General features: G+C 41.7%; 1 protein-coding gene across 2 annotated transcripts in view; it reads left to right on the top strand.

Moving 5' to 3' along the window:
• BICC1 (BicC family RNA binding protein 1) overlaps positions 1-23,904 on the top strand; it is a 216,053-nt gene extending 192,149 nt beyond the window's left edge. Inside the window, exons 10-21 of one of the 2 annotated variants that reach the window (XM_044296755.1) lie at positions 432-606; positions 2,486-2,647; positions 4,163-4,359; positions 7,350-7,482; positions 7,710-7,866; positions 7,946-8,105; positions 10,532-10,571; positions 12,267-12,421; positions 16,192-16,345; positions 17,810-17,967; positions 20,378-20,477; positions 21,778-23,904. In XM_044296755.1, coding sequence (XP_044152690.1) covers positions 432-606; positions 2,486-2,647; positions 4,163-4,359; positions 7,350-7,482; positions 7,710-7,866; positions 7,946-8,105; positions 10,532-10,571; positions 12,267-12,421; positions 16,192-16,345; positions 17,810-17,967; positions 20,378-20,477; positions 21,778-21,908 — 1,722 coding nt within the window. In that variant the 3' untranslated portion in view covers positions 21,909-23,904. Of the gene's footprint in view, positions 1-431; positions 607-2,485; positions 2,648-4,162; positions 4,360-7,349; positions 7,483-7,709; positions 7,867-7,945; positions 8,106-10,531; positions 10,572-12,266; positions 12,422-16,191; positions 16,346-17,806; positions 17,968-20,377; positions 20,478-21,777 lie in introns of both variants that reach the window. The other variant, XM_044296754.1, reaches the window with a different exon arrangement.
• The last annotated feature ends 438 nt before the right edge of the window (positions 23,905-24,342 follow it).

Genomic DNA, 24,342 nt, shown 5'->3' with positions numbered 1-24,342 from the left:
CCTCAGCAGAAACGTGTCCTCAAGGGGCATTTGACCACTGAGGCCAGTGAAGGGCTGTAGTGGTGCCAGGAGACTGGAACCAGCGGGAATGGGACCGTTGGTGCAGGAATGGAGTGTCGAAAAGTTTGGAAAGCCTTTTTGCTTTACTTTAGGCTGAGCACTGGCCATGAGTACGATTGCTCTGGGGGGTCGGACAACTCCTTTAATGCATGTATTTCTTGTATGTTATTGATTGTATAAACAGAAATGATGATGAAATTGCATTATATTTTTTTTTTTAAATATCAATGGTTTAGAATTTCAACTTGTGCTACACCCATCTAAATTTTCCCTAGACGTGTTGTGGTCACATAGACGTCAGATTCCCTCACGTTTGCAGAAGAGGTTTCTAAATGTAATTCTTGCTCAGTTTGTTTAATGTTCTCTTTCAGTCAGTGATTGTAAAAAGCGTTGAACGAAATGCCTTAAATATGTACGAAGCCCGAAAGTGCCTTCTTGGACTTGACAGCAGTGGAGTGGCCATTACAAGCCAGTCTACATTATCCTGTCCAATGCCTTTTCATGGACTGGATATCCTTACAGCAGGTTTGGGACTTACTGGATTAGGTGAGTGGGAGCTGCCATTTTCTCACATGTTCCAAATTCACATCTTGTTAAGAATCAGCCTATATTATTTTCTTTTAAAAGATGCAAAACGTAACATGCTACTATCAGGAGAAAGGGGCATTGTAAATACAGGTGGGGCAGTAAAATGGCGTGTCTGGGTAAGTGCACTCTAGAAGTGCTGCCCGCACATGCTTTTCAGAGGACAGGACAACCTGCTTACTGCACCAATGAACACACAGTATAGAAAGCGTGTTTGACCAACAGCGACCGACTTGTTACCAATTCCATCATAAACATGCATGCTTGGCCAAGAGAGAGAAAATAATAAGCTGCTGCGAGACCCCACTGCCTGGGAACAGAGGAGCATTCAGCATACCTGAACTTTTCTGTCTCCCACTTTTGGGAGAGTCTGGAGGTCCCTGTATGTTAGATGGCCAGTCCATACTACTGAAATCAATGGATTTGGATAACGTTTATGTGTATGGCCAGTTTAGGCTTGTTGTAGAGGCCTGTAGGTTGTGTGATCCATATTAATAGCTCTAAATGAAAACTTTAATTTTACAAGATGGTTTTTTTTGTTTGTTACTATACAGGTGAAGCATATGCTAATTTGTCTATTTAAAGGCTGTGGATACCTTTTTGGGAGCAATTTTTTTTCATGGCATTTTACTCAATTTGGGTTAAAATCTGCTTTTCCTCTACAGTTTTTCAGTTTCACTACATCTACAGACTACAACTCTCTGCTTCATACTGAATCTGTCAAGGAGGTGTTCTTACGGCTCTATCTGTAGCCCTCATCTCTGAACCCCTGGGAGCTCAAAAACTCATTTGTCATGTTCGTTTAAGTTTCACAAAAAGGGGTATTCGCATCTCGGACAATGGGGGCATATCGCTATCTAGTGAAGGCAGCCGGCAAATGCGTGGCTGCCCTCCATTCATTTCTATGGGTCCACTAAAAATAGCCGAGCACTGGCTCATCTATTTCCGTCAGCCCCATAGAAATAAGTGGGAGCTGTGGCCGCACAAGCGCTGTGCGCTCCCTTTTACTTCTATGGGAAGAGTGCTTGGTGGTGGCTGGACCCAGAGAAACCCGGGGTCCTCCAGCCACCTCTTTCTCCACTTCATTCTCTATGTACAGATGTAGCAGGGGTGACGCACACACACTCTTAACTCAAATTTCTTAACTTATCGCATTATCTTGAAACAAAAGCCATTGAAAAGCAATTGCTTAACGCATTTAGTTGCATTTAGTTTAGATAACAGGTCTCATAAAGCATGTGTGTTAACCCTGCTACATCCGTAGGTGAGGTGCCCAAAGGTTAGACTCGGTCTAGCACTATGCCCCCATTGTCTCAGATAGATATACTCCTTTAAGTATAATTATTGTTTTTGAGCTGCCAGGAGTTCAGAGACAAGGGCTATAGAGCCAACCATTAGGGCTGCTCCCTAACACATTACAGTGTGATGCAGAGAGCTGTAGTCTGTAGATGTAGAAAAACCGAAAGCTGTAGGAAAAAAAAAACCTGTTGAATTTTTTAATAAACACAAATTGAAAAAAAATATGATTTTTAGCCCAAAATTAGTACAAATACAATAATCAAGAAAATGCCCCCAAAGGTGTCAAATGAAAGACTACTACAAGTGTACGTTTAGAAGTCTGTTAATATTCGCTGTGTTGAAACCTTATTCCTCCGAGTGCTTGCTTTCTGAGGGGATTGGGAGAACATGCTGTGCTTTCTTCAATAAATGTCATAGAATCCCAAACAACCTTTTTTATATCTGGTTAATTAATGATGAAATATTTCCACATTGAACAGAAAAGCTTACAGAAGGTCATGTAGTAGTGTAACTGTTAATGCAATGTTCACTTCTTTTACAGGTCTCCTGGGCCCCAATGCCCTTTCTATTAATTCGTCTACGGCACAAAATACTCTGCTGAACGCCCTGAACAGTTCGGTCAGTCCACTTCACAGCCCCAGTTCTGCTGCACCTAGTCCAACACTTTGGGCAACTTCACTAGCGAACACCACCAACGCTGCAGGTAACTGTCGGGTTCAGACTTGTCATGAAAATGTTTGACAAAAATATTACTAGTTGTACAACTGCCATTTATTAGACAAATGCTGGATCACTAGTTTTTCGAAATGCAATATTATTTATGAATACAGTTGAGCCGTATTTATTTGCACTTTTTTTTTTTTTTTTATCTTTTTTTTTTATTATTATTATTATTATTATTATTATTATTACGTTCTCGCATCCGATCAATTATTTTACCTTGTGTAGTGGGCCATTTTCATCATAGGCTAAAGATCTTGCAACAGCGACACCTACAGGTTACGTAGTGGTGCAGCCAGCAATAGAAGATCCGAACCATAGTTAACATTGCCTCTACAATCAAAAATTGTGAAATGTGGAATCCTTGCACAGTTTTTCTTGTATTTTGGAGGGTTCTATAACTATTAACCTTTTTATAATTGATTTATTTCATCCCTCCCAAAGAAAGAGCCTTAAAAGGGTAATTTTAGAAAATGCCCGATTGCATCTTTTAGGTCGGTATGGTCTAGAATCCATACGATGACTGGGGCAGTGTTACACATTTAAGATACAATCAGTTGACTGCTTCCACATAAAATGTCTTTTTTTACACTCCTACTGAATTCTTGAAATCTGAAACCTTAAGAAAAACGACATTATTGCCAACAAAATTGTAAAATTATATCGGGCAAGGTTTAAAATTTTCTTTTTAAGTTCTCTTTACTTAACCCACAAATTCTAACCCAAATAAATAGCAGATTAATCCGGGTAGACGGTTTGACCTGCTTTTTGTTACTTCTGACAGATTCCTAAAGTTATGTGCTTTCCGTTCTGATCTGCCTCTAATGCCACATTAGACATAATCACCGGTTGCTGTTCTAATCCATCCTGGGAAATATTTTTTTCTGACCAACATTGTCTTTAGAATGGAAAATCGCCTATAATTGCCTAAAAAAGCTTGGACTCTAATGTACTATGAAAACAAGAGAATAGTGTCTGAAACAGAATGAGTTGTTCTTATTAGGATGAGGCTTGGTTATTCTGTGGCTCCATTTGGCGGCTCAGTTTTTCTTTCTTTATATAAGGTTAATTATAGGGGTCTTGGTAAACTTTGAAAAAAGAGGTCCACGTCTTGTTGGCCTTTTCATTTAGAAGTAAGGGGTAAAGCCTAATTTTCTAAAATTGTATTCTGAAGATGTAAAAATCCATTAATTTTTCTCCTTTCTGTTCATTGTTGCCTCTTTCAATGTCATCCTTTCCAATTTTTTTAACTGGCAGCAGAGTTACAAACATTACTACACAGTGACACAAAATCAAAGTTATTCTTAGATGTTCTCTCATATTTTTCTAAAAGAATATGCACATCGCAAAACGATTTTCCCATGAAAAGTCAGACGAGGAGCAGGGAGGCCCTATCACAGGCGTGTGTTAATGGTGATGTAATAGGGGTTATGTTTACTTTCCTATGCTTTGATGATAGCACTTGATCATTATTTGATCATTTTTGTTCTCTCTCTAGGATTTTCTGCCATACCACATATGATGGTGCCATCTGCTGCACAAGCCACGTTAACTAGCTTTCTTTTATCTGGGGTGCCCAACTATGGTCAGAATACCCCATCTCCACCACCTGGCTTGACCCCAGTTGATGTCCATATGAATGGAATGCACTCAGAATGCAAGAAAGTAGCATCTGCATTAAATGGTCATGTGAAGGTAGGTGCACACTAAATATTAACTTCTAGGAGAACGCCAGTAGTAGTCTTTAATTGCATTGACATCATTATCTCTGGATTATGTGTATCTGCAATAGAGGTGGGTGATATAAACCATATACGATATTATCGCCATAAATTCGGGCAACGATCTAGATTTTAGCTATATTGCCATATTGCGATAGGTGGAGCGGTAGTGAATTGAAGAAGCTTCTCACTCACCGCTCCGTGGCCTCCCAACTCTGCACCGGCCAGGTCTTTGCGTGCACACATTGTCAGCACACTTGCTGATACTGTGTGTGACGTCAGGTCCCTCCCAGTGCATGCTAGGAAGAATTTGCGGTCCATCTCCTGCGGACTCCATCAGCCAGCCGCGCACCCTGCAGGAAAGTTAAGTATATGAGCAGGGCCCTAATCTACTGGCTATGGCATGGGGCTGATGGCACTGGCTGGGGGACATGATGGTGGAAATGGCATGGGGCTGATGGTGCTGGCTGGGGGACATGATGATGGTGGAAATGGCATGGGGCTGGGGGACATGATGATGGTGGAAATGGCATGGGGCTGATGGCGCTGGCTGGGGGACATGATGATGGTGGAAATGGCATGGGGCTGGGGGACATGATGATGGTGGAAATGGCATGGGGCTGGGGGACATGATGATGGTCGAAATGGCATGGGGCTGGGGGACATGATGATGGTGGAAATGGCATGGGGCTGGGGGACATGATGATGGTGGAAATGGCATGGTGCTGGCTGGGGGAGATGATGATGGTGGAAATGGCATGGGGCTGATGGCCCTGGCTGAGGGACATGATGATGATGATGGTGGAAATGGCATGGGGCTGATGGCCCTGGCTGAGGGACATGATGATGATGGTGGAAATGGCATGGGGCTGATGGCTCTGGCTGAGGGACATGATGATGGTGGAAATGGCATGGGGCTGATGGCCCTGGCTGAGGGACATGATGATGGTGGAAATGGCATGGGGCTGATGGCGCTGGCTGGGGGACATGGATGATGGCAATGGCATGGGGCTGATGGCGCTGGCTGGAGGACATGGATAATGATGGCTATGTAATTTTTATACATACAGAAGAAAATAATAGATCGTGATATATCGTTATATCGCACATGCTTAAAATTATATTGCGATATAGATTTTAGGCCATATCACCCAGCCCTAATCTTCAACTTGTTTTCTTCACTTTGGGGAACAGTTATGATGCGTAACTGCAGCCGAGCTGCTTCATCTGATCTTAGTCTAAGTTCCTGATCATGGTCTCGTGTAAGCGACAATAATCACAGCTATTGCCTACACCTAAAGTTATCTTTCGTCAGCTCAACAGCACATCTTCCTGTATGAATGGGGTGAGCTGCCGGCAATAATTGAGGGGAATATCTGAAGTCAGTTTTGCTGGAGTCTGCGCTGATGCACATTTGTCAAATATTGGAGACTGTTTGATAAATTTGTCTTATCCTTAAACCTAAAACTTTTGTCTAGAAAAGCTCCCCTAGTTTTCCTACTCCACCCTCCTACTGGCGAGAGTGTGTCATATTTTTTTTTGCAACTTTTTAAATAACTCAATAAATCTGGAGTGAAACTCATAGCGAACCACAGGCATTTTCCCACCCATATTTGAAAACTGGAGTGAGTGGTCAAAAATGCGGAAAGTGAGCCCATTTTGCGACTTTTTAAAGACCTGTCTTTACAAAAAGATGCTAAGTCTATGCGCAGATTGATTGAGTTCAACTATTAAGGGATAGCTGCGGTACACAGGTGTAGATTGATTTGTATGTAACTTTGGGGTGGGTTCACATATGCGTTGTAAATTCCGTTATACCATTCCATGGGCACATATAACGGTTCCCGTCTTGTTCCATTATGTAAAACGGAAAAAAAAAAAAAAGTCCTGTCGACACAACTTTTCTTTTCCCGTCTTACGTAACGGAACAAGTCAGAACTGTTATTTGTGCCCATAGAACTCTATTAGGACAGATCAAAACAGAATGCCTCTAAAAGGTTCAGTTTTGCATTCGGTCCTTGATTTCCATTATATTCCATCATAGCCCTATTATAACGGAATATACAACTCAAATGTGAACCTACCCTCAATGTGTTCCTTTGGACAGCAGCTGTAGCTCAATAGTTAAAACTGAAAGATCATGGTACAAAATGTCTGTGTGTAGCCTCAGCCTTAGGCCTCTTGGACACGGCCATATGTCCCAGGGCGGCATGGATCGTGCGCACTAATAAGATCATATGAGTGCAGGAGAATTGTCCCGCGGGTGGCCCGCCGTGCACAGCATCATTGTAATCTGTGTGCTCCCATGTGTACAATCCATGCCGCTCTGGACATATGGACCGTATATCTCGGAGGGCATACGGTCGTGTGCAAGAGGCCTTAATGGAATTCTGCTTGGGCTAGTTTAACATCTGCAGCACAGAGCTCGGGCCGCCTGATCCAGCAGAGAACAGCCTATTCTCTGCATTTTTTGCCGGGTTAATCGGGCCGGCGGGCATTCAGTTTGCATATCTCTGGCGGAACATCCTGCCGGAATACACGCCACAGATGAGAAACTAGCCGTAAACAAAAAGTGATATTGCAGAATGAGAATCTAAAGTTTTTCATTTCAAGGAATTTAACACAACCTCTTTTCAGGAGTCGCCTCTATCGGCCAGGGTGGTCTTCACTCTGGCTGACTTGGCCCATCCATGTATTACATGGTTAGACATTCCTTTGACTTTCTGGCAATCATGGGAAATATACAGCTTCACCTGATTGCAGGGGGTTAGACAATCCACTGATCATCAGGACAGTCCCTTTAAGTTGACATATGTCCCTAAAATGTAGTCACCCCTTTCTGCTCCAGTAGATATAAATGGTTTGGGTGTTGTACTGTTTTCCTGCATTTAGTGTTTGATAATAAAAGTGTACCTTTCTACACTTGTGCACTGAACTGTTCTAATACAACCTTCAATGTTGCAGTCGACAAACATGAAATATGGCACCATATCTGCATCATCTCTAGGAGACAAAGTGATGAACTCGCACCTACCTGAATCATCTAGACAGTCAAACAACCGCAGCTCCCCCGACCAAACAAGCACAAAGTCAGAAGGTGGGGTCATAGTTTGTTACAGCTTCCTTTCACGTTCCTTATCCGTTTGTAACTTCTGTATTGTTTTTTATAATATATTATGTTACTACTAGCAAGTCTTTACTTTGACCTAGCTGCAGAAAAATCTTTACAATGCAAAGGATTTCTGAAGCCAACTAGAGATAAGACACCAGTCACGCCACTACTGTGCCGCAGTAGAAAATACTTGATTTTTTATTGTTTTCTAGGATGTAATGATGCCTTTGTGGAAGTAGGAATGCCAAGAAGTCCATCACATTCAGCAAACACAAATGATCTCAAGCAAATGCTGAACTCGGCCAAAGCCCCCTGTACGAAGAGGCAGACGGTGGAATTATTACAAGGCACAAAGAACTCTCACTTACAGTAAGTTTGTGCTTTGGATATTTCTAAGACCCTAAATACATGAACCATGTTTGTAGAAATGTTTCTCCTTCTGTTATAGTGGTACAGAGCGGTTACTGTCTGATTCAGAGATGAGCTCTCCTGAAGGTCCCGTCACTGACAAGAAGGCCCCAGGAAGTGAACGAGCAGCCGAACGAGCCGCACAGCAGAATTCAGAGAGGGTACGACTGAATTCACAGTCGTCATACACCAGTATGCAGGTAATGATTAAATCGGAAGCGTCTCTTATATTTGGTAACACAGCGTGGGAAAAATTAAGCAAAGCTAGTTCAAGGGAAAGTGACTTTTATAGTCTATGAGAGCACATACAGAGCAGGGTTGTCTAGAGGGGTGACCATTTTAAAGGGGTTGTGCTAAGTTTTAAAGTTATCCCCTAGCCACAAAATATAGAGGGATTGTGGGGGTCCAACCACCGAAACCCCCACCTCTTCTGAGAGCAGTGGTCCCATGTGCTTGTCCTGATGGAGCAATGTAATAACTATCTCCAACAGTCCCAGAGAGGAGTGGAGCGGCCTGGGGTGCATGAAATCCACAGCCATTTCCACTGCAAAAAACACATGTAATGCATGCATTTTTTGCCGTGGATCAGCAGTAAAATCTGCACAGGCCTTTATACTGTATTTTGAGTTACGTGTGGATATACCCTTACATTAGGCTGTGGACCATCTGGAGTATTTACATTGTCACATTCAACGTGTCCCCTTAACCGTTCATCCAATACATCGAATATTTATGGCTCAATTTTGACACATTTTAAAATGTAGTAAATCTCCCCCAGTGTGGCCATTAATATATGGTATTAAATAGTCCTTAATAAAAAAAAAAATATGGAAAACAGAATTTTCGAAACGTCAGCAAATTTAAAAAAAAAGAAAAACTGAAATTTTGCATGGATATAAGTATTCAGACCCATTGCTAGGACACCTGAAATTTAGCTCTATGGGTCCTTATTTCTTGCCCATCTTTGAGATGTTTCTACACCTTGATTGAAGTCCACGTGTTAAATCCTCTTGATTGGACATAATTTGGAAAGACAAATTGCTGTCTATATTGGGTCTCACAGCTGAAAATGCGTATCAAAGCAAACACCAAGCCATGGCGAGGAAAGAACTGCCTGTAGAGATCAGAGACATGATTGTGTGGAGGCACCGATCTAGAGAAGGGTAAATAAATGTCTGCTGCACTGAAATTTTCCAAGAGCAGAGTAACTTCCATAATTCTTATGGGGGGCGGGGGAAAGCCTTGGTAAGAGGGGTGAACAGGAAGCCAATGGTCACTCTGGCTAAGCCCCAAATATCCTGTGTGCAGATCGGAGAAACATCCAAAAGGTCATCCATCACTGCAGCACTCCACCAATCTGGACTTTATGGCAGAGTTGCCAGAAAAAAAGCTTCTCCTCAGTAAAAGACACATGAAAGTTTGCTAAAAAAGCACTTGAACGACACTGACTGTGAGAAACAAGATTCCCTTACCTGATTAAATAGATATTGGACTTTGTGGGCCCTAAGCACACAGCCAAGACAACACAGAAGTGACTTGGGGACAACTGTTAACGTCCTTGAGTGGCCCAGCCAGAGCCCTGACTTGAATACAATTGAACATCTCTCCAGAGACCTGATATTGGCGGCTGTTTGACCTTCCAACCTAACAGACATTTAGATGACCTGCAGAGAAGAATGGCAGAAAATCCCCAAATCTAGGTGTGCAACCTTGTGGCATCATACCCAAGAAGACTGGAGACTCTAATTGCTGCCAAAGATGCGTCAACCAAGTCCTGAATAAAGGGTCTGAATACTATCAATCAAATATTTGTTTTTCCTTTTCAATAAATTAGCAGAGATTTCTAACATTAACAAGAGATTTCTTCTCATTATGGGGTATTGAGAGCAGAATGATGGGGAAAAACGTGAACATTTTTATTTAAAGAGGACCTGTCACCGCTGCTGACACATTTGTTTTAATAACGACTTGCATCCTCCATGTAATAACAATTCTGGAGCATCTATTCTTATAACTCTACAAAGTACCATTTCTTTATTATTTCTACTACAAGTTATGAATGAATTGCTAGCAGTCTGCAGTAAGGGTACAGAGGGGATGTAACAAGTTGGTGCCCTGCACAGTCGGACTCCATCCAGTCATTGCTGCCATTGTCAGACTGTGCAGGTACCCCCCCCCCCCCCCCCCCCCACCACTCTTCTGTACCCTTACTGCAGACTGCTAGCATATTATGCATAACTTCTAGTAGGAATAATATATGATCACAACATAGTCATAAGAAGAGATGTTCCAGAATTGTCATTACATGGGGAATACATGTAGCTATTAAAACAGGCATGTCAGGAGAGGTGACAGGTTTTCTTGAAGCATAAGGCTGCAACATTACAAAATGTGAAAAAAAATGAAAGGGTCTGAAGACTGTCTAAATGCTCTGTGTATGTATGTATGTATATGTGTGTATATATTAGAGAGAGGACAATATGTTAAAGCCCTGCACTGAGTCCATCTACTGGAGTGCCCACTGCTACTGCTACAAAAATAAAAAAATTAAATGGACGTAAAGGGTCACCATTTTCTGATATTCTTTGTTTCTTTTGTAATTCTGTATATGTACTTCTATCAACAGGCTTATGATTATGAACAAAAGAAGTTGTTAGCGACAAAAGGTATGTAGCGTCAATGTTTTTTCCCCCCTTTGATTTGGTTCTCCGGGAATTAAGAAAATGAAAATATTTAAATACTACGGTACTTTATTATTATAATCATATTCTCAAATACTTTTCATGAGTTATAATGGCTTGTTTTCTCTATGGGGCAATCATTAGGAGAAATAAAATGGCTGCTGTCCTATTAGTACACACAGAACCTGTCCTAATCACACAGGACGACAAGTTACCTCAGAACACTGAGCTAAAGAGCTGCCTCATCCTTCACTTTGCTTTACTTGTCTGGGATTATTTCTTTGGGAATGGAGATGAGACATCAGAGGATTGTGGCGTGTGGCTAATGAGCAGCAGCATTTGTATGCAGTCTCTATTATCACAGCCATAGTCTGTCTTGTCCTTCCTCTCTGTACTAAATTCCCCAGTGATCTGCTGTAGTCAGGACCATAATCCCTGACAAGCAGAGGGGGAGGATGATGCAGCTCTTTAGCTCAGTGTTCTGAAGTTACTTGTCCACCTGTGTGATTAGGACAGGTTTTGTGTGTTTGAATAGAACAGCGGCCATTTTGTTTCCCCTGATTGCTCCCCAGACATAAGCCATTATAACTAATGAAAGGTATTTGGGAATATATTTATAATAAAGTAATATTTAACTATTTTCATTTTGTTAATTCCCGGAGAACCCCTTTAATGACCGGTACATTTTAGGTACAATAGTGCAGCAAAACAAATGTATGTACATCTCTTACACATAAAATCATACTTGCATAGCAGTACAACATAATGTTCTCTTATCCAGAGACAGGGCTGGCCTTACGTTGGATGGTGTCCTATGTGGCACCTTTTACCCTAATGTGTACGGTCTAGAGTGTGCAAAAATCCATATTATACTGTCTCTGATTATCTGTGTCATACACTGTGGTCTCAAAGTAACAGTATTGTACATTATTGAACACTTCCATGCAGTTTCCTAAAAAAAAAAAAAAAAAAATTATGCTATATTCTTACACTATATATCTACTTCCGCAAGGAAATGATTGATCCACCCTGGTGACTGCACAGGTCGCTCACCCATAAAACCAGCCCCGTCTATGAACATACGGTTGTAGGTTGTTTATCTTCAGCTGTATGAGAATATGCAGTCCTAGTTTGACTACCCATTTGAGTGGTACCATTATTGACTTCACTGTTTATTGAATAATGGTGTTTTTTATGACCTTAGTATCCTATGCGTTAGGCCTATACATGACCATATCCATTTTGTGGTCCACAAATTGTGAATGCAGTCTGTGTGCCGTCCACATTTTATTTGCAGACCCATTGTTTTTAATAGGTCCATGGTGTGCATTTTGCAGACATACAGTAGTCTTTTTGTGAAACGGACATATGAATGCGGAAAGCACACGGATGAGCCGCGTGCTTTCTGCATCCGCGTGTCCATTATGCAGAAAGAGAGAACCTGTCCTATACATGTCTGGAAAATGCAGGCCACGGACCCATTGAAGACAAAGGGTCTGCAGATATTGTTGATGCAACACAAACCCCATTAGTATTTTGCGGATCTGTGATTTGCGGACCACAAAACTGATACGTTCGCGTGCATGAGGCCTTAATTTGTATTTATTGTGAATGTAGCGAAGTATTTGAGCTTGCTGGATTTTGAAAGGGTGAAAAACCTCTTTCCCTTTCCCACTTCAGCTATGTTGAAGAAACCAGTTGTGACAGAAGTGAGGACACCAACAAACACCTGGAGTGGACTGGGCTTCTCAAAATCTATGCCGGCAGAAACCATTAAAGAATTAAGAAGAGCTAACCATGTGTCATACAAGCCGACCATGAGTACGACATACGAGGTATTTCATTCAAGTCAGGGTTTAGCACTCTCAGCATCGTCCTGCCAAACTTCATTTTTATTGTCTTGGCTTCAGTGGTGACATTTTCAGCGTGCCATGAGTCGATGTAGTTTCTGCTATGGTACTCATGGAAAATCGAAGTCATGCTAATATCCCAACTGTAATAAAGTTCTTCCTGCTCCCACATGTTCAACGATCAACCTTGGTAGCCAGGACATCTTTCTGTATTTCTTCTTTTTAGCACATAGTCCATAAAGAATGAGATATAAAGTTAAGTATGTTTTATCTCATATGTGACACTGTGCAGAGAAGTAGTGTGATTTGCACGTCTCTTTACATGTCATAGGCTTCAATTAGTTGAAAACAACATCCTCTGTTAAGATTGAAGTTTTGTTTCATCTGCCTATTAAAGGGGTTTCCAGGACTAACATATTGCTGACGTATCCATATGTCCAATATGAGATTGGTCGTGGTCTGACACTGGGCTCCCCCACGATCAGCTGCCGCCAGAGATGGAGCACCATAAAGCCATACACTGTGTAGTGGCTGTTTTTGGGTACCACAGCTCAGCTCCCATCCACTTGAATATGGAGTTGTGGCGTTCCGGCTCCGTATACTGTTACATTCTGGAATCTGTAGCTGCCGGTAAAAGCTTGTTGATGTGGTGCCAATTGTCAGAACTCCGCCAATCTCATATTAATGACCTATGGATAGGTCATCAGTATGTTGCTCCTGGAAAGCCCCCTTTTAGCTGGCCATAACACATTAGTCAGACGAACCCATACATTTTTGTGAGATTTTCCATTTATCTGTATTGGAGCCTCCCGACTAGCCGCTGTTGGATTTTAACATGCCATTGTTCACATAGGAGGAAACAGCAGCACCATGTAATGTTAAAATTCCCTTCTAAGAGATTCCTCTGCCAAAATGATCAGATCACTAGAGTTTCACTAGTTGGGCCCGTGTCTATTAACTAATCGACAACTGTCCTTATTTAGTGTCATGGTTGTCCAACTTCTAAAGAGAGTTTGTCAGTGTTTTTGACCATGCAGAATGACTTGTAGCACTAGGTAGGGGCTAGATAGAGTGAGACAAATTTAAGTTTTCTGGATCTTTTATTATCAGGAGTAGTTTGAATGTGAACTTTTATTCTGCCAGGTACTGCTTCTTCAAGTGCCCAGGAGGTGGAGCTTCACTGGGACATGCTCTCTGCATTAAAGGGGTATTCCCATCTTGCTAAATCAGCCTGAGCTGCAGTTACAGCAGAAGTCACTTCCTGGTTTTCTGCTGCTAAGGCTGGGCAGGCTTAGGCAGTTTGAGTGAAGGCCGGCCACACCTACTTATGACATCACACTGAGAACTCAGTCCTTGCGTGCTAGTTCATGTGAATAGTATGACTCATCAGTCTGGCAGCCTCCAGTGTCTGAGGCCCCTCCCCCTGCTGGGGAATCTTCACTCAGAGAGCTGTGATAAGCGAGCTCAGTGTACAGTAACATGTGGCTGTTCTGCACAGTTTTAGGGTCCATTCACACGTCCGCAAATGGGTCCGCATCCGTTCCGCAATTTTGCGGAACAGGTGCAGACCCATTCATTCTCTATGGGAACGGAATGGATGCGGACAAGAATACACATTTCTATAGGGGTGCAAGCCGGGTGTGTTGCAGATCCGCAATTTGCAGGTCCGCAACACACCACGGACGTGTGAATGGACCCTTACACACAAAATCTCTGTCTGATCTCTTACAAACCCATTTTTTTTTTAATCTAAAAATATAATTCCATATTATACATTAGCTCAAAAGCTTGTCAGCTAGTAGACTTATAATCTTTGCTTTTGTCTCCCACAAAATATGACAATCCCCCACCCACCAGCACTGATGCATATATTTTTCCATTACAGCTGTACTCCAGTTGTGTATAAACCTTACACTATGTATCTGTATAGATGCATATACATCTCGGCTACACCAGTCCCCTAACATCACTTTGGCTGAATGGCTTCCTATACAGCTCTGCTACATCTTTATTCTACTCCCCCACTAGCACTGTGTCTGAAAAGCTTCATATATAGCTCTGCTACATCTGTCTATCTCTTCAACCAGCACTGTGGCTGAACAGTCTCATATACAGCTCTGCTACATCTGTTTCTCTCTTCTATCAGCATTGATGCTAACACACCACATATAGAGCTCTGCTACATTTGTCTATTCCATTCCCCATTAGAACTGTGGCTGAACATCAGCATATTCAGCCTGCTACATCCATCAGCCCCCCATATGCCTCCATCAGCCCTCCAGTAGCGTCCTGCCAGGAGCCTGATCAGGCTTAGATATACCATGGCAAGCCGGATGCCTGTGAAGGCGTCCGGTTGCCATGGTAACCATCGGGGCTGACACAGCAGCGCTGCGCCCGATGGTGGGTTCCACTTGGCCATTCTGAAATCAAAAGAAGTGGGAGTGGGGCGCGGCACAGTTATACACAGCAGCGCAACCCCGATCTCCCTACCATTCACTGAGGAGATCTGGGCTGAACTCTGAAAGACCGGACAGCTCCTCTCCTTCTCTTCCTTCTACACTATTCTCCGATGCGATAATCTATAATTATTTGTGCCATGTTTAGAATGCGGCTCTGTTTCAGACGCGGCACAAAGGAATATAGATCTGCGCGCGCTTGCGATGGAGGCGGCTACTGGATGCCGGAGTTCTTCTGCGCAAGCGCGGCCCATGGATGCGGCCGGTGAGCGGTGGCCGTATCCATGGGCAGCGAAGATAAACAATTTATTTGGAGAATTCGATTTTACAAAGAACAGTTTTTTTTTTTTAATGCTATATTTTTAGAAAAATGTTCACTTAGGGGGTCTACAATTGAATCAATATGATGATGAAGATGGGAATACCCCTTTAAGCTGCCTCATGGCCCCTCTGCTGTGAGTGACAGCTGTAGCATCCAACCAGAAAATCAGTTGAGAGCGGAGGGGTTGGAAGCATCTTACTGCAGAGAGCTCTTCACGGAAAAGCTCTGCCACAGTTCACCTGTAGGAGTAGAACTAGTAGAAACAAGCTTCATATTCACACTACTCCTGATGATAAAATCTCCACAAAAGGTATATTTGTCCAGCTCTCCCCAACTGCTGCTTAGCGTTGTCACCCTGGTGTAGGACCATGATTTCTGTCTGACCCATAGTCTTGCTGAATCGTGCCCCTTTGTACCTTGAATGGTGATCTGCTTGATGATGGTTCCCAGAAAGCAACTTTGTAAGCCCAACAAGAAAAGCACCATGTATAGCTATTAAACATTTATTTATTGTATAGCCAATGCTACTGTGAAGCTTCGCAAACATAACTTTTTACAGCCAGGAATTATAGAGCTGAAGATTCTGTTCTCCTCAGCTATGAATTATAACTAAATTGTGTATTAACCCTGAGAGCTATAATTATATGGAAGAGGGCATCAAATATATTGTAAGGCATGTATATTGGGTTCACATCAAGTGCAGCTTTATGTGCAATCAGCAGGAAATTATCATTACAGCGTATGTTCTCCAATTGTGTTATACAATGTGTTCAGTTATATCCAGTGCACATAAAACTGAGGAAAACATAATCCTAGCCTAGAAAGAATGCAAGAATTTCTGTATATCCCATATGTAAGAGGTCACGTGTAGTCTCATCAATCTGCTGTATCGTAACTGTGTCCCTGCTTTATGTTAGTGGTGCTGTCATCCTTGTATGAGATATGTGACATTCATGCTGAATTCTCTGTTTTTTAAGGACCCCTCCATGTCTCTCTCTCGGTCAAACAGTCGGGAACAACTTGGAAATAGTAGTGACTCTGATAACTGGAGGGACAGGAATGGGATCGACTCATCTCATAACGACTACTCATCATCTATTGGAAGCCCCAAGAGGAAGCAGAATAAATCTGGTAAGAACCATGTATCCTGCAGGCACTGCCTGGATTATATTTTCTAGGGGTTTGCACATGATAAAATATAAAGACTCCAACAGATGAGCAGATTACTGTAGTCAGCTGTTTCCCCCGGTGATGATCAGACCCCCGGTGATGATCAGACCTGGCCATCACACAGTGCGCAGGTCGTAGCACAGCGTGCATTGCTAGCAGAAAACCAGTGAGCGGCGAGTACAGCCAGCACAAGGAGCGCTGTATTCACTGCTCCCCGATCCAGCTGTACTGATGAGCGCTTCCATAATGGAGGCACTCTTTAGTATTCGCCTTACAAGACACACTGACATTTTCCCTTTTTGGGGGGAAGGGGTGCGTCTTATAAGGTAAAAATATAGTTTATAGTGCACATCCCTGGAAAGTGTTAATTGACATGTCTGTAGATAATGTGTATAATCGGCATGTTCTGATGTCAGAACATGGCAATCATACTGAGGTGAACAGTGCCACAAGGCTTGTCTGCTGCCCTCTAGCACAGGAAGAGGACATTACAGTAGAGGACTAATAAAACATCACAGTCCAGACAAATTGTGGCTGCCCTTGCATCGTAGCAAGATGTAGCAACACAGGATGGCATCTGTGTGCTGTCCGCATATTTTGCGGCCTCAAAATAAGGTTGTGTGCATGAGGCCTAGCTGACTTGCCCGGTATTGTTTTTAACTCATCTGTTCCTTGTGTTTTATGGTCTATTTCTTAAAGTGGATCTGTCCGCCTAATATTTATAAGGGCAGCATATTATAGCTACAGGTCCGTGGTACTGGTAGCCAAAATGGCACAAAAAGTATTGTTGTGCTGTCCGACTACTAGCAGCATTGAAAGAATACAGGGGGCTCATAATATGCGGTCTTCTAGCCAGGATCTCCAGTGCATTTCTTACAGGGAACTTCTTTACATGTATAGGCTTTAAGTGCACAAAATGTAAACTAAGGGGCAGATTTACCAAGATTTGCGCTTTTGGCGCCGGTATTGGTATCCCCTGCGCTGTTGGTGGATGCTCCTAATTTATGATGAGGGGCAGGCCTGGTCATAATGTAGGCGCATCCTCCAGCAGTCCGTGCGCCTAAACAGAAAATTGGCATAAATAAAGTTACATTTGCCGCTGCTGTGGTCCACACTCCCTTGCCACACCCTGTTTTTGGAAAATGGCGAGGGCAGCATAAAACTACCTTTTGCAACTTTTTTGTATTTTTTTTTAAGTTGCAAACACATGTTTGCAACTTCTTAAGGCCACTTTTCTTCCTGCAGGGAGATGATAAATCTCCTCCTATATTCCCTTTACCATGTTACTATTATAACATGGTAAAGGGAATATAGGATGAGATTTATCATCTCCCTGCGCAAGAAAAGTGTTATAACTTGTATTGATTCTGGATGTTTAGTGAACCTATATAAACCTCATTGTCCCTCTGCCATACTCCACAGCAGAGCACTATCTGAGCAGCAGCAATTACATGGACTGCATCTCCTCTCTAACTGGAAGCAATGGATGTAATCTGAATAGTTCCTTCAAAGGTTCTGATCTCCCTGAACTGTTCAGCAAGCTTGGACTGGGGAAGTATACTGACATCTTCCAGCAACAAGAGGTCAGTGAGTTTCCAGATATGTTGTATTATGCAAGTGTAATGATAATGACCTCTCACTTCAGCCCACTGGGGTTGCTTTGTGTAATAATTCCATCACGGTTCATGAGGAATGAGGTCTTCTTGAAGGTATGCTCTATTCACTGTAGCACACTGTGAAATGTTTAGCCAGTTTCTGGCAATTGATTATCTGGATATGGTTTTTTTTTTGTGACCTCAGTAGAAGAAATCTTATTTATGAACATACGGTAACTACTGCCATCGTCTGATATTAAAGGGGTTCTGCAGTTTGTTTAAACTGATCTATCCTCTGGATAGATCATCAGCATCTGATCGGTCGGGATCCGACACGCGGTTTTAGAAGGTAGCATAATCTGAATTTAATAAACACAGGCTATAGGACAGCTTGCATTCTGTAGGTGTATAGAGGATAATATACCCCCCCACACACTTATAATAATCAAAGAGCGTAACAATAATTACTACTGTTCCATAACTGTGTCCGCTTTCAGATATGTACATTTTTACCTTATTGGTCAGAAGTAGGGATCGACCGATTATCGTAGTTACCGATATTCATGATTTTTTTAAGTTATCAGTATCTGCATCTAACCTTGCCGATAATGCGTCCAGCGTGCTATCACAGAACATGAGCGCGCTGCTGTCAGCGCGCTCATGTTCCCTCAGCAGCATCCTTCCCCCTATGCTGCGCTGCCAATGAGGAGAGACGGGAGGAGGAGGGGCAGGCGCACTGCGCCACCAATGATAATTAACGTCTAATACAAATCCAGGAGGCGGTGCCCAGCCTATATGACAGGAAGCGACGATCAGCGGCAGTTAACCCCTCAGGTGCCGCACCTGAGGGGTTAACTGCTGCCGCTAATCGCACCTCCCTGTCAGAGGCAGGGTGCCGACTGTGATTCTGCACCGACACACCCTCCTCCTGTATTAAACGTTAATTATCATTGGTGGCGCAGTGCGCCCTGCTTTCCACCCCCTAGTATTAAAATCATTGGTGGCGCACAGTGTCCCTTCCCCTCCTCTTCATTGGTGGCACAGTGGCAGCTTCTCATCGGAGCCCTAGCAGTGTAATCCTGGGGCTCCGATCGGTTACCATGGCAGCCAGGACACTATTGAAGCCCTGGCTACCATGGTAATCTCCCTGCTGCTGTGTGCACAAAGCACAGGGCAGCAGGGAGAGTGTGAAGTCCTATTCACCCTAATAGATCTCTATTAGGGTGAATAGGACATGGGAATAAAAGATCCCAATTTCTAGCCCCTATGGGGGGAAATGGTTATTAAATTAAAAAAAAAGGGAAAAAAACACACCAAAATATTAAGTATAAATCGCCCCCTTTCCCAATTTTACATGTACAATATATAAACAATAAATAAACATATCACATATTGCCACGTCTGAAAAGTCCAAACTATTAAAATATTTAAAAAATCTCCTATGTGGTGAACGCCGTAACAGAAACATTATTTTTTATTTTTTTTCAAAAATGCAAATGCACAGAATATCGATATAAATTATCGGCTATCGGCCTGAAAGTTCACAGGTTATCGGTATCTGCTCTAAAAAATCTATATCGGTCGATCCCTAGTCAGAAGTTTGACCCTTACTCAGAAAGACCCTCTTCATTGAAGCCAGACCATAGTCCAGTGATTGGCAAGGGAACTCCCCAGAGGAAAGAGTGATATTTACCAAACCCTTTAAGAATTGGTGGTAATTGGCATTGCCCTTAACTGCTCCATGGTAGAAGTCATACCTGGATCTGTACAATCGCTTTTTATGAAATTAAGCTGGAAAATATTTTAGGCAGATCAAGGATATTATTTTTATTTTTTTTAAATAAGAAGAGCGTCTGTTTTTGGTTTGGAAACCACAGCCTTCATACTTCCAGGCTTAAACCTAATGGAGCTGATTTGACCAAATATTATAGGTCTTTCCAAGTAGAAATCCGTTTCACTTGAAAATGACACGTTTCATGCATTCAAACCTTTTGTTGGATTTGAAATTACGGTGTTAACCAGGGTGCGTATTATTTCCCTGGCTGCACTAAGACCAGAGCTTTACCGGGTGTGTCTGTAAACCATATGATTATACGCATGCATACCTAAAGGAGAACTTAGTAATGTCATTGTTTTCATTATCAGGAAGTCATATAAACCCAAATGTGCTCTGGTTTTGCTCATCCATGTTGCCTGGTCTGACTGGGAACCAAATGAAACATTCTCAGGATATTGCCCCTTTTTTTTAAAGTTTTTTTTTTTTTTTTTTTTATGCTGGCAGCCTGTATTGAACAAATTCCTGAGATTACTGCCCATCTTTATAGCGCTTACTGGTACTACGGTATCATAATGATTTATACTGTTCCGTAACCACAAAACCTCATTTTTGCTGCCCTAGATTGATCTACAGACATTCCTCACATTGACCGATCAGGACTTAAAGGAGCTTGGTATAACGACATTTGGTGCACGAAGGAAAATGCTGCTGGCAATCTCAGGTAATATGCCATTCACTTGTACTGACTGTATCCTGACTGTGGAATATGTATTGCTCACATTGTGACAGAGGGTCCAAGCAATGTCTTAACGTACCCACTTGATCATGTTAAAGCCTCTCTGGTTTTTGGCACATTTAAACCAGTAGGCTTTGGTAGCTACAGTAGATCGAAAGAAGTGTTGTGATGGAAGAGAAGTGACCTAAAAGATAACATCAGTATTTTTTGTGTATTTTATTTCAGTTTAGTTAAATAGCAGATCATGAATATATTTTCTTCGAGTATGATTTATGTGTTGTGTTACTACTAGGGGCTATACAAACCCATGTAAAATTGGGGCTACATGAAGAGATTTTATTGCATGACATTCAAGTTTTTCAAGTCCCTGCTGAAATCCACAAGAGTTGTTCCAATATTTTTTTTTTTTTTATGCAGTCACAGCACAAAAGGACTTCATGTAGCCTTTTCTCATGTTGACCTCCATTCGTGGCAAATCCAGTGACCCATTGGCAGTAGTCTTAACCTCTTAGTGACCAACAGTACAGACAGCGAAGAGCAGGAGCTTAGCTCTCTTATAACAGCCAGGTGCCTGTTCTAATGGTCCAGATCGGCCGAGTCGCCAATCCCAGCCGCTTAACCGCCTTATCAATAGTGACCGCAGAATCTAAGTGGTTTCTTCGTCAATAATAGAGTCTGATGCAAATTAGATCGCGCAGTGCCAGTGTCTATACACTGCAGTTGGGGGTCCATTGAGGGCATCAGGCCTGCACTCCATGTATGTCTGTCAATATCCTTTTCCAACCAGCTGCTCCATCCATTTCAGGGGGCTCCCGTTTTCGTGATCACTGGGAGTCCCAGCGGTAAAATTCCTACCGATCTGTTATCCCCTATCCACCGAAATGCCCTTTTAAAAAAAGGACTCCCACAAACATTTTTATTCTGACCTGTTAGACGTAATGACCTGCATGATTTAAACTGTAGTGAATGTAATCTTCTTACCTGTGACTGCATTTGGGAGTTATTACCTCCCTTTTGATTCTCAGCTGTGTCATGTGACCAACACTCTGCCTTGAATAGAGAAGTAACTGATTTCCTCTTCTGGGTCATTTGGAAATCGGAGTGATGGTTACATGACACGGCTGAGAATCAAAAGGGAGGTTATAACTCTCAAAATTGTAATGCTCTTTTTTTTTTTTTATACAAATATAATGTACTATGGGTTTGTAATTTGCCTATACCTTTTTTATCACCTTACTTTTATAGTATAATCATTTCTAAATTAACTTATCTACATTATTTTCAGAACTGAATAAAAACAGGAGAAAGTTGTTTGAGCCGACCAGTATCCGATCTTCGTTCCTGGAGGGAGGAGCCAGCGGGAGGCTTCCACGCCAGTATCACTCAGACATTGCTAGTGTCAGCGGTCGCTGGTAGCAGTCAGCGGGGTAACTTGACCAGAAGTGCAGAGAACATCACGGCTGACCTGTGGACAGACATAACTACGCATTATTTTTTTGTTTATACCATCAGCACTTTAATGTCAAGGTACCACGGACCAAAGTAACGTGTTCGCACAAGTACTTGTGGTTCAGAACACCAAATGTGGGATATGTTTTGTTTGACTATGTAGACTGGACCGAAATGCAATAGCAGAAAAAAAAGTTTAATGGTTTTATGTTTTAGTATTTTATGTATAAGTATATTGTATGCACTGAAATTTTACCTGTACTGAATGAAGAATTAATCTCTCAGATCTTCGAGGGCATGACTTAATGGTTTTATTGTGAAGGAATTTTCTATACTCTATAGTAATAATAATAATCTGATATTTCTGCACTTTACAGCCTCCTAACAGTGTCTCCTGTGGAAATTTCACGTTCTCTCCTCTTCTTCCATGTAAACAGTTTATCACCAATCATAGCCTGATTTACAGTAACAATTCATCCTCTAAGTATTATAATGTATTTCAATGATGCCATTGGAAACTGGGAACCATTTTACAATTACTGGTAGATGACTTTTTTTTATTCTGTTATTTAATATTCTCTGAACGCTTACATTGAAGCAAGTTCACTGTAACAGATGAAAGGACCAGGGTGGACTTTGTAGTTAGAATTTCTTCTCCTTTGCACTCATCCCCAGGAAGACTATGCAAACCAAGGAGGAGGAGATGAATGATGTATTTTATTACATTTATTTATACCAGCAGATCCATCTCCTTCTTCTCTGGTCTCATACAAGCTGCTAAGTCAGTTCACTTAGCCAGTACCTAATGCGCATTCTCCTTGCCTGTCAATAACCAAAGGTGAATATCACACATCAGCAAATCCATCACTTTTATACTGTGAAACCTAAAGTTACCCTATGTGACCATACTCATGAAGGACATCACATGTTCCCCTGTGATAATGTCTCCGTTCCAGAAAGGGGCAACCGGGTTACGTTTTCAGAGAGCTAGGAATTGCATGTACTGTAAATTTGCTTGGACTGTAAATAAGAAAAGTTGTTAATCATCCTTACACATAAAGCCTTAAAGCTCTACACGTGGAGCTACACCTTCAGTGAGACATTCCACCTGGACAAGTGCTCTTCATTAGTGGCACCTTAAGGGTCTGAAAGCATGGTACGGTCTATAGACCAACGACACTCGCGCCAATGACTGCTTTCATAATTAACTTGCCGCGTGACTATTTGCACACAAAGGGAATGTTGTGTTTTTTGTTGTTTTAAATATATATATAAAAATCTTTTTTTTTTTTCTTTTGCTGCACAGAGATACGTTTATGGGCATAGGCAACGCAGCAATAAAATAACTATTGATTTCTAATAAGTCACTATTGAGTGGTGGTTTTGGGGCTTTGCACACTACATTTGGTAAACCACTTCCTTTCATAAATTTTGTGGTGTTAATACTATAAAGCATTTTATGTCATATGGGTCATTTTGGAATCCCACATTTTAATAAAAACACATATGGGTATTGAAACTTTTTATAATTTTATAGAGTGTTTCCCTTTATGTACTATGTTTTGTTTAAATTCTATGACTTGTTCTTTGATTATAGTTTGATGTGACAGGGTGTGGCATGGGAATGTTCTAGCGATCACCCAAAGGTACTGCAAGAGTAATCAGAACATACATTGTATGCACAATAAACCTCTACAGAATTCTTCATTTTTTTTTTGTGTCGATCCATAAACAACAGTGTTTGCCAGATTACCTTCATCCTGGTATTTGTTATTTTTATGTTGTGCCTTGAGAGAGACAAGTTGTCTGTAAATGTAGGACAGATACAGATTGTATTTCATTCAGGGGTGGGGGTCAAAAACTTTTTTTTTTTTTTTTTTACTTTTTTTAATTAAATGTGGATTACGACCATTAAAATGGAGTTTTTTTTAAACTAATCGTGTTATTTTCAAGAAAATAAATTTATAACCCCCAACTCGTGTGATGTTTTGTTTTATACTTTTGTGTTACTCTTTATATTTATAGAATATAATGTATTACAGCAGTGTAAAAGCGAAAGGAGGATAGGTGACAACCTAACCAGTCCCTTATCTTCTTGTTCTAATAAAAGTTTATGTCAAGCCTGTATAGATACAATAAACATAGTTTTGGGGGGGAAAAGCCTGTATAGATAGAACTGGCGGAGGAAACCCCTTCGTTTAACAGAAATCTAAAGTCACTTATAAGACCTGAAGCAAAGAGTTCTATGAGATCTTCTAGGAAACCGTGGGATTCACCTTCTGAGTTTAATTATGTGTCGCGTGATTCATCTGAAGAAAGTGGTTCAGTTTTGGAGAGCTTTCGCTCTGAATGTTCCTTATCAGATGGAGAAACAGGAAGTCGTCCTTGTGTTCCTGTCAGA

This window comes from Bufo gargarizans, chromosome 6 (assembly GCF_014858855.1).
Source record: "Bufo gargarizans isolate SCDJY-AF-19 chromosome 6, ASM1485885v1, whole genome shotgun sequence".
Lineage (NCBI taxonomy): Eukaryota > Metazoa > Chordata > Amphibia > Anura > Bufonidae > Bufo > Bufo gargarizans.
The sequence above is the reverse complement of the archived record's forward strand: the minus strand, read 5'-3'. Positions and strand labels throughout refer to the sequence as shown.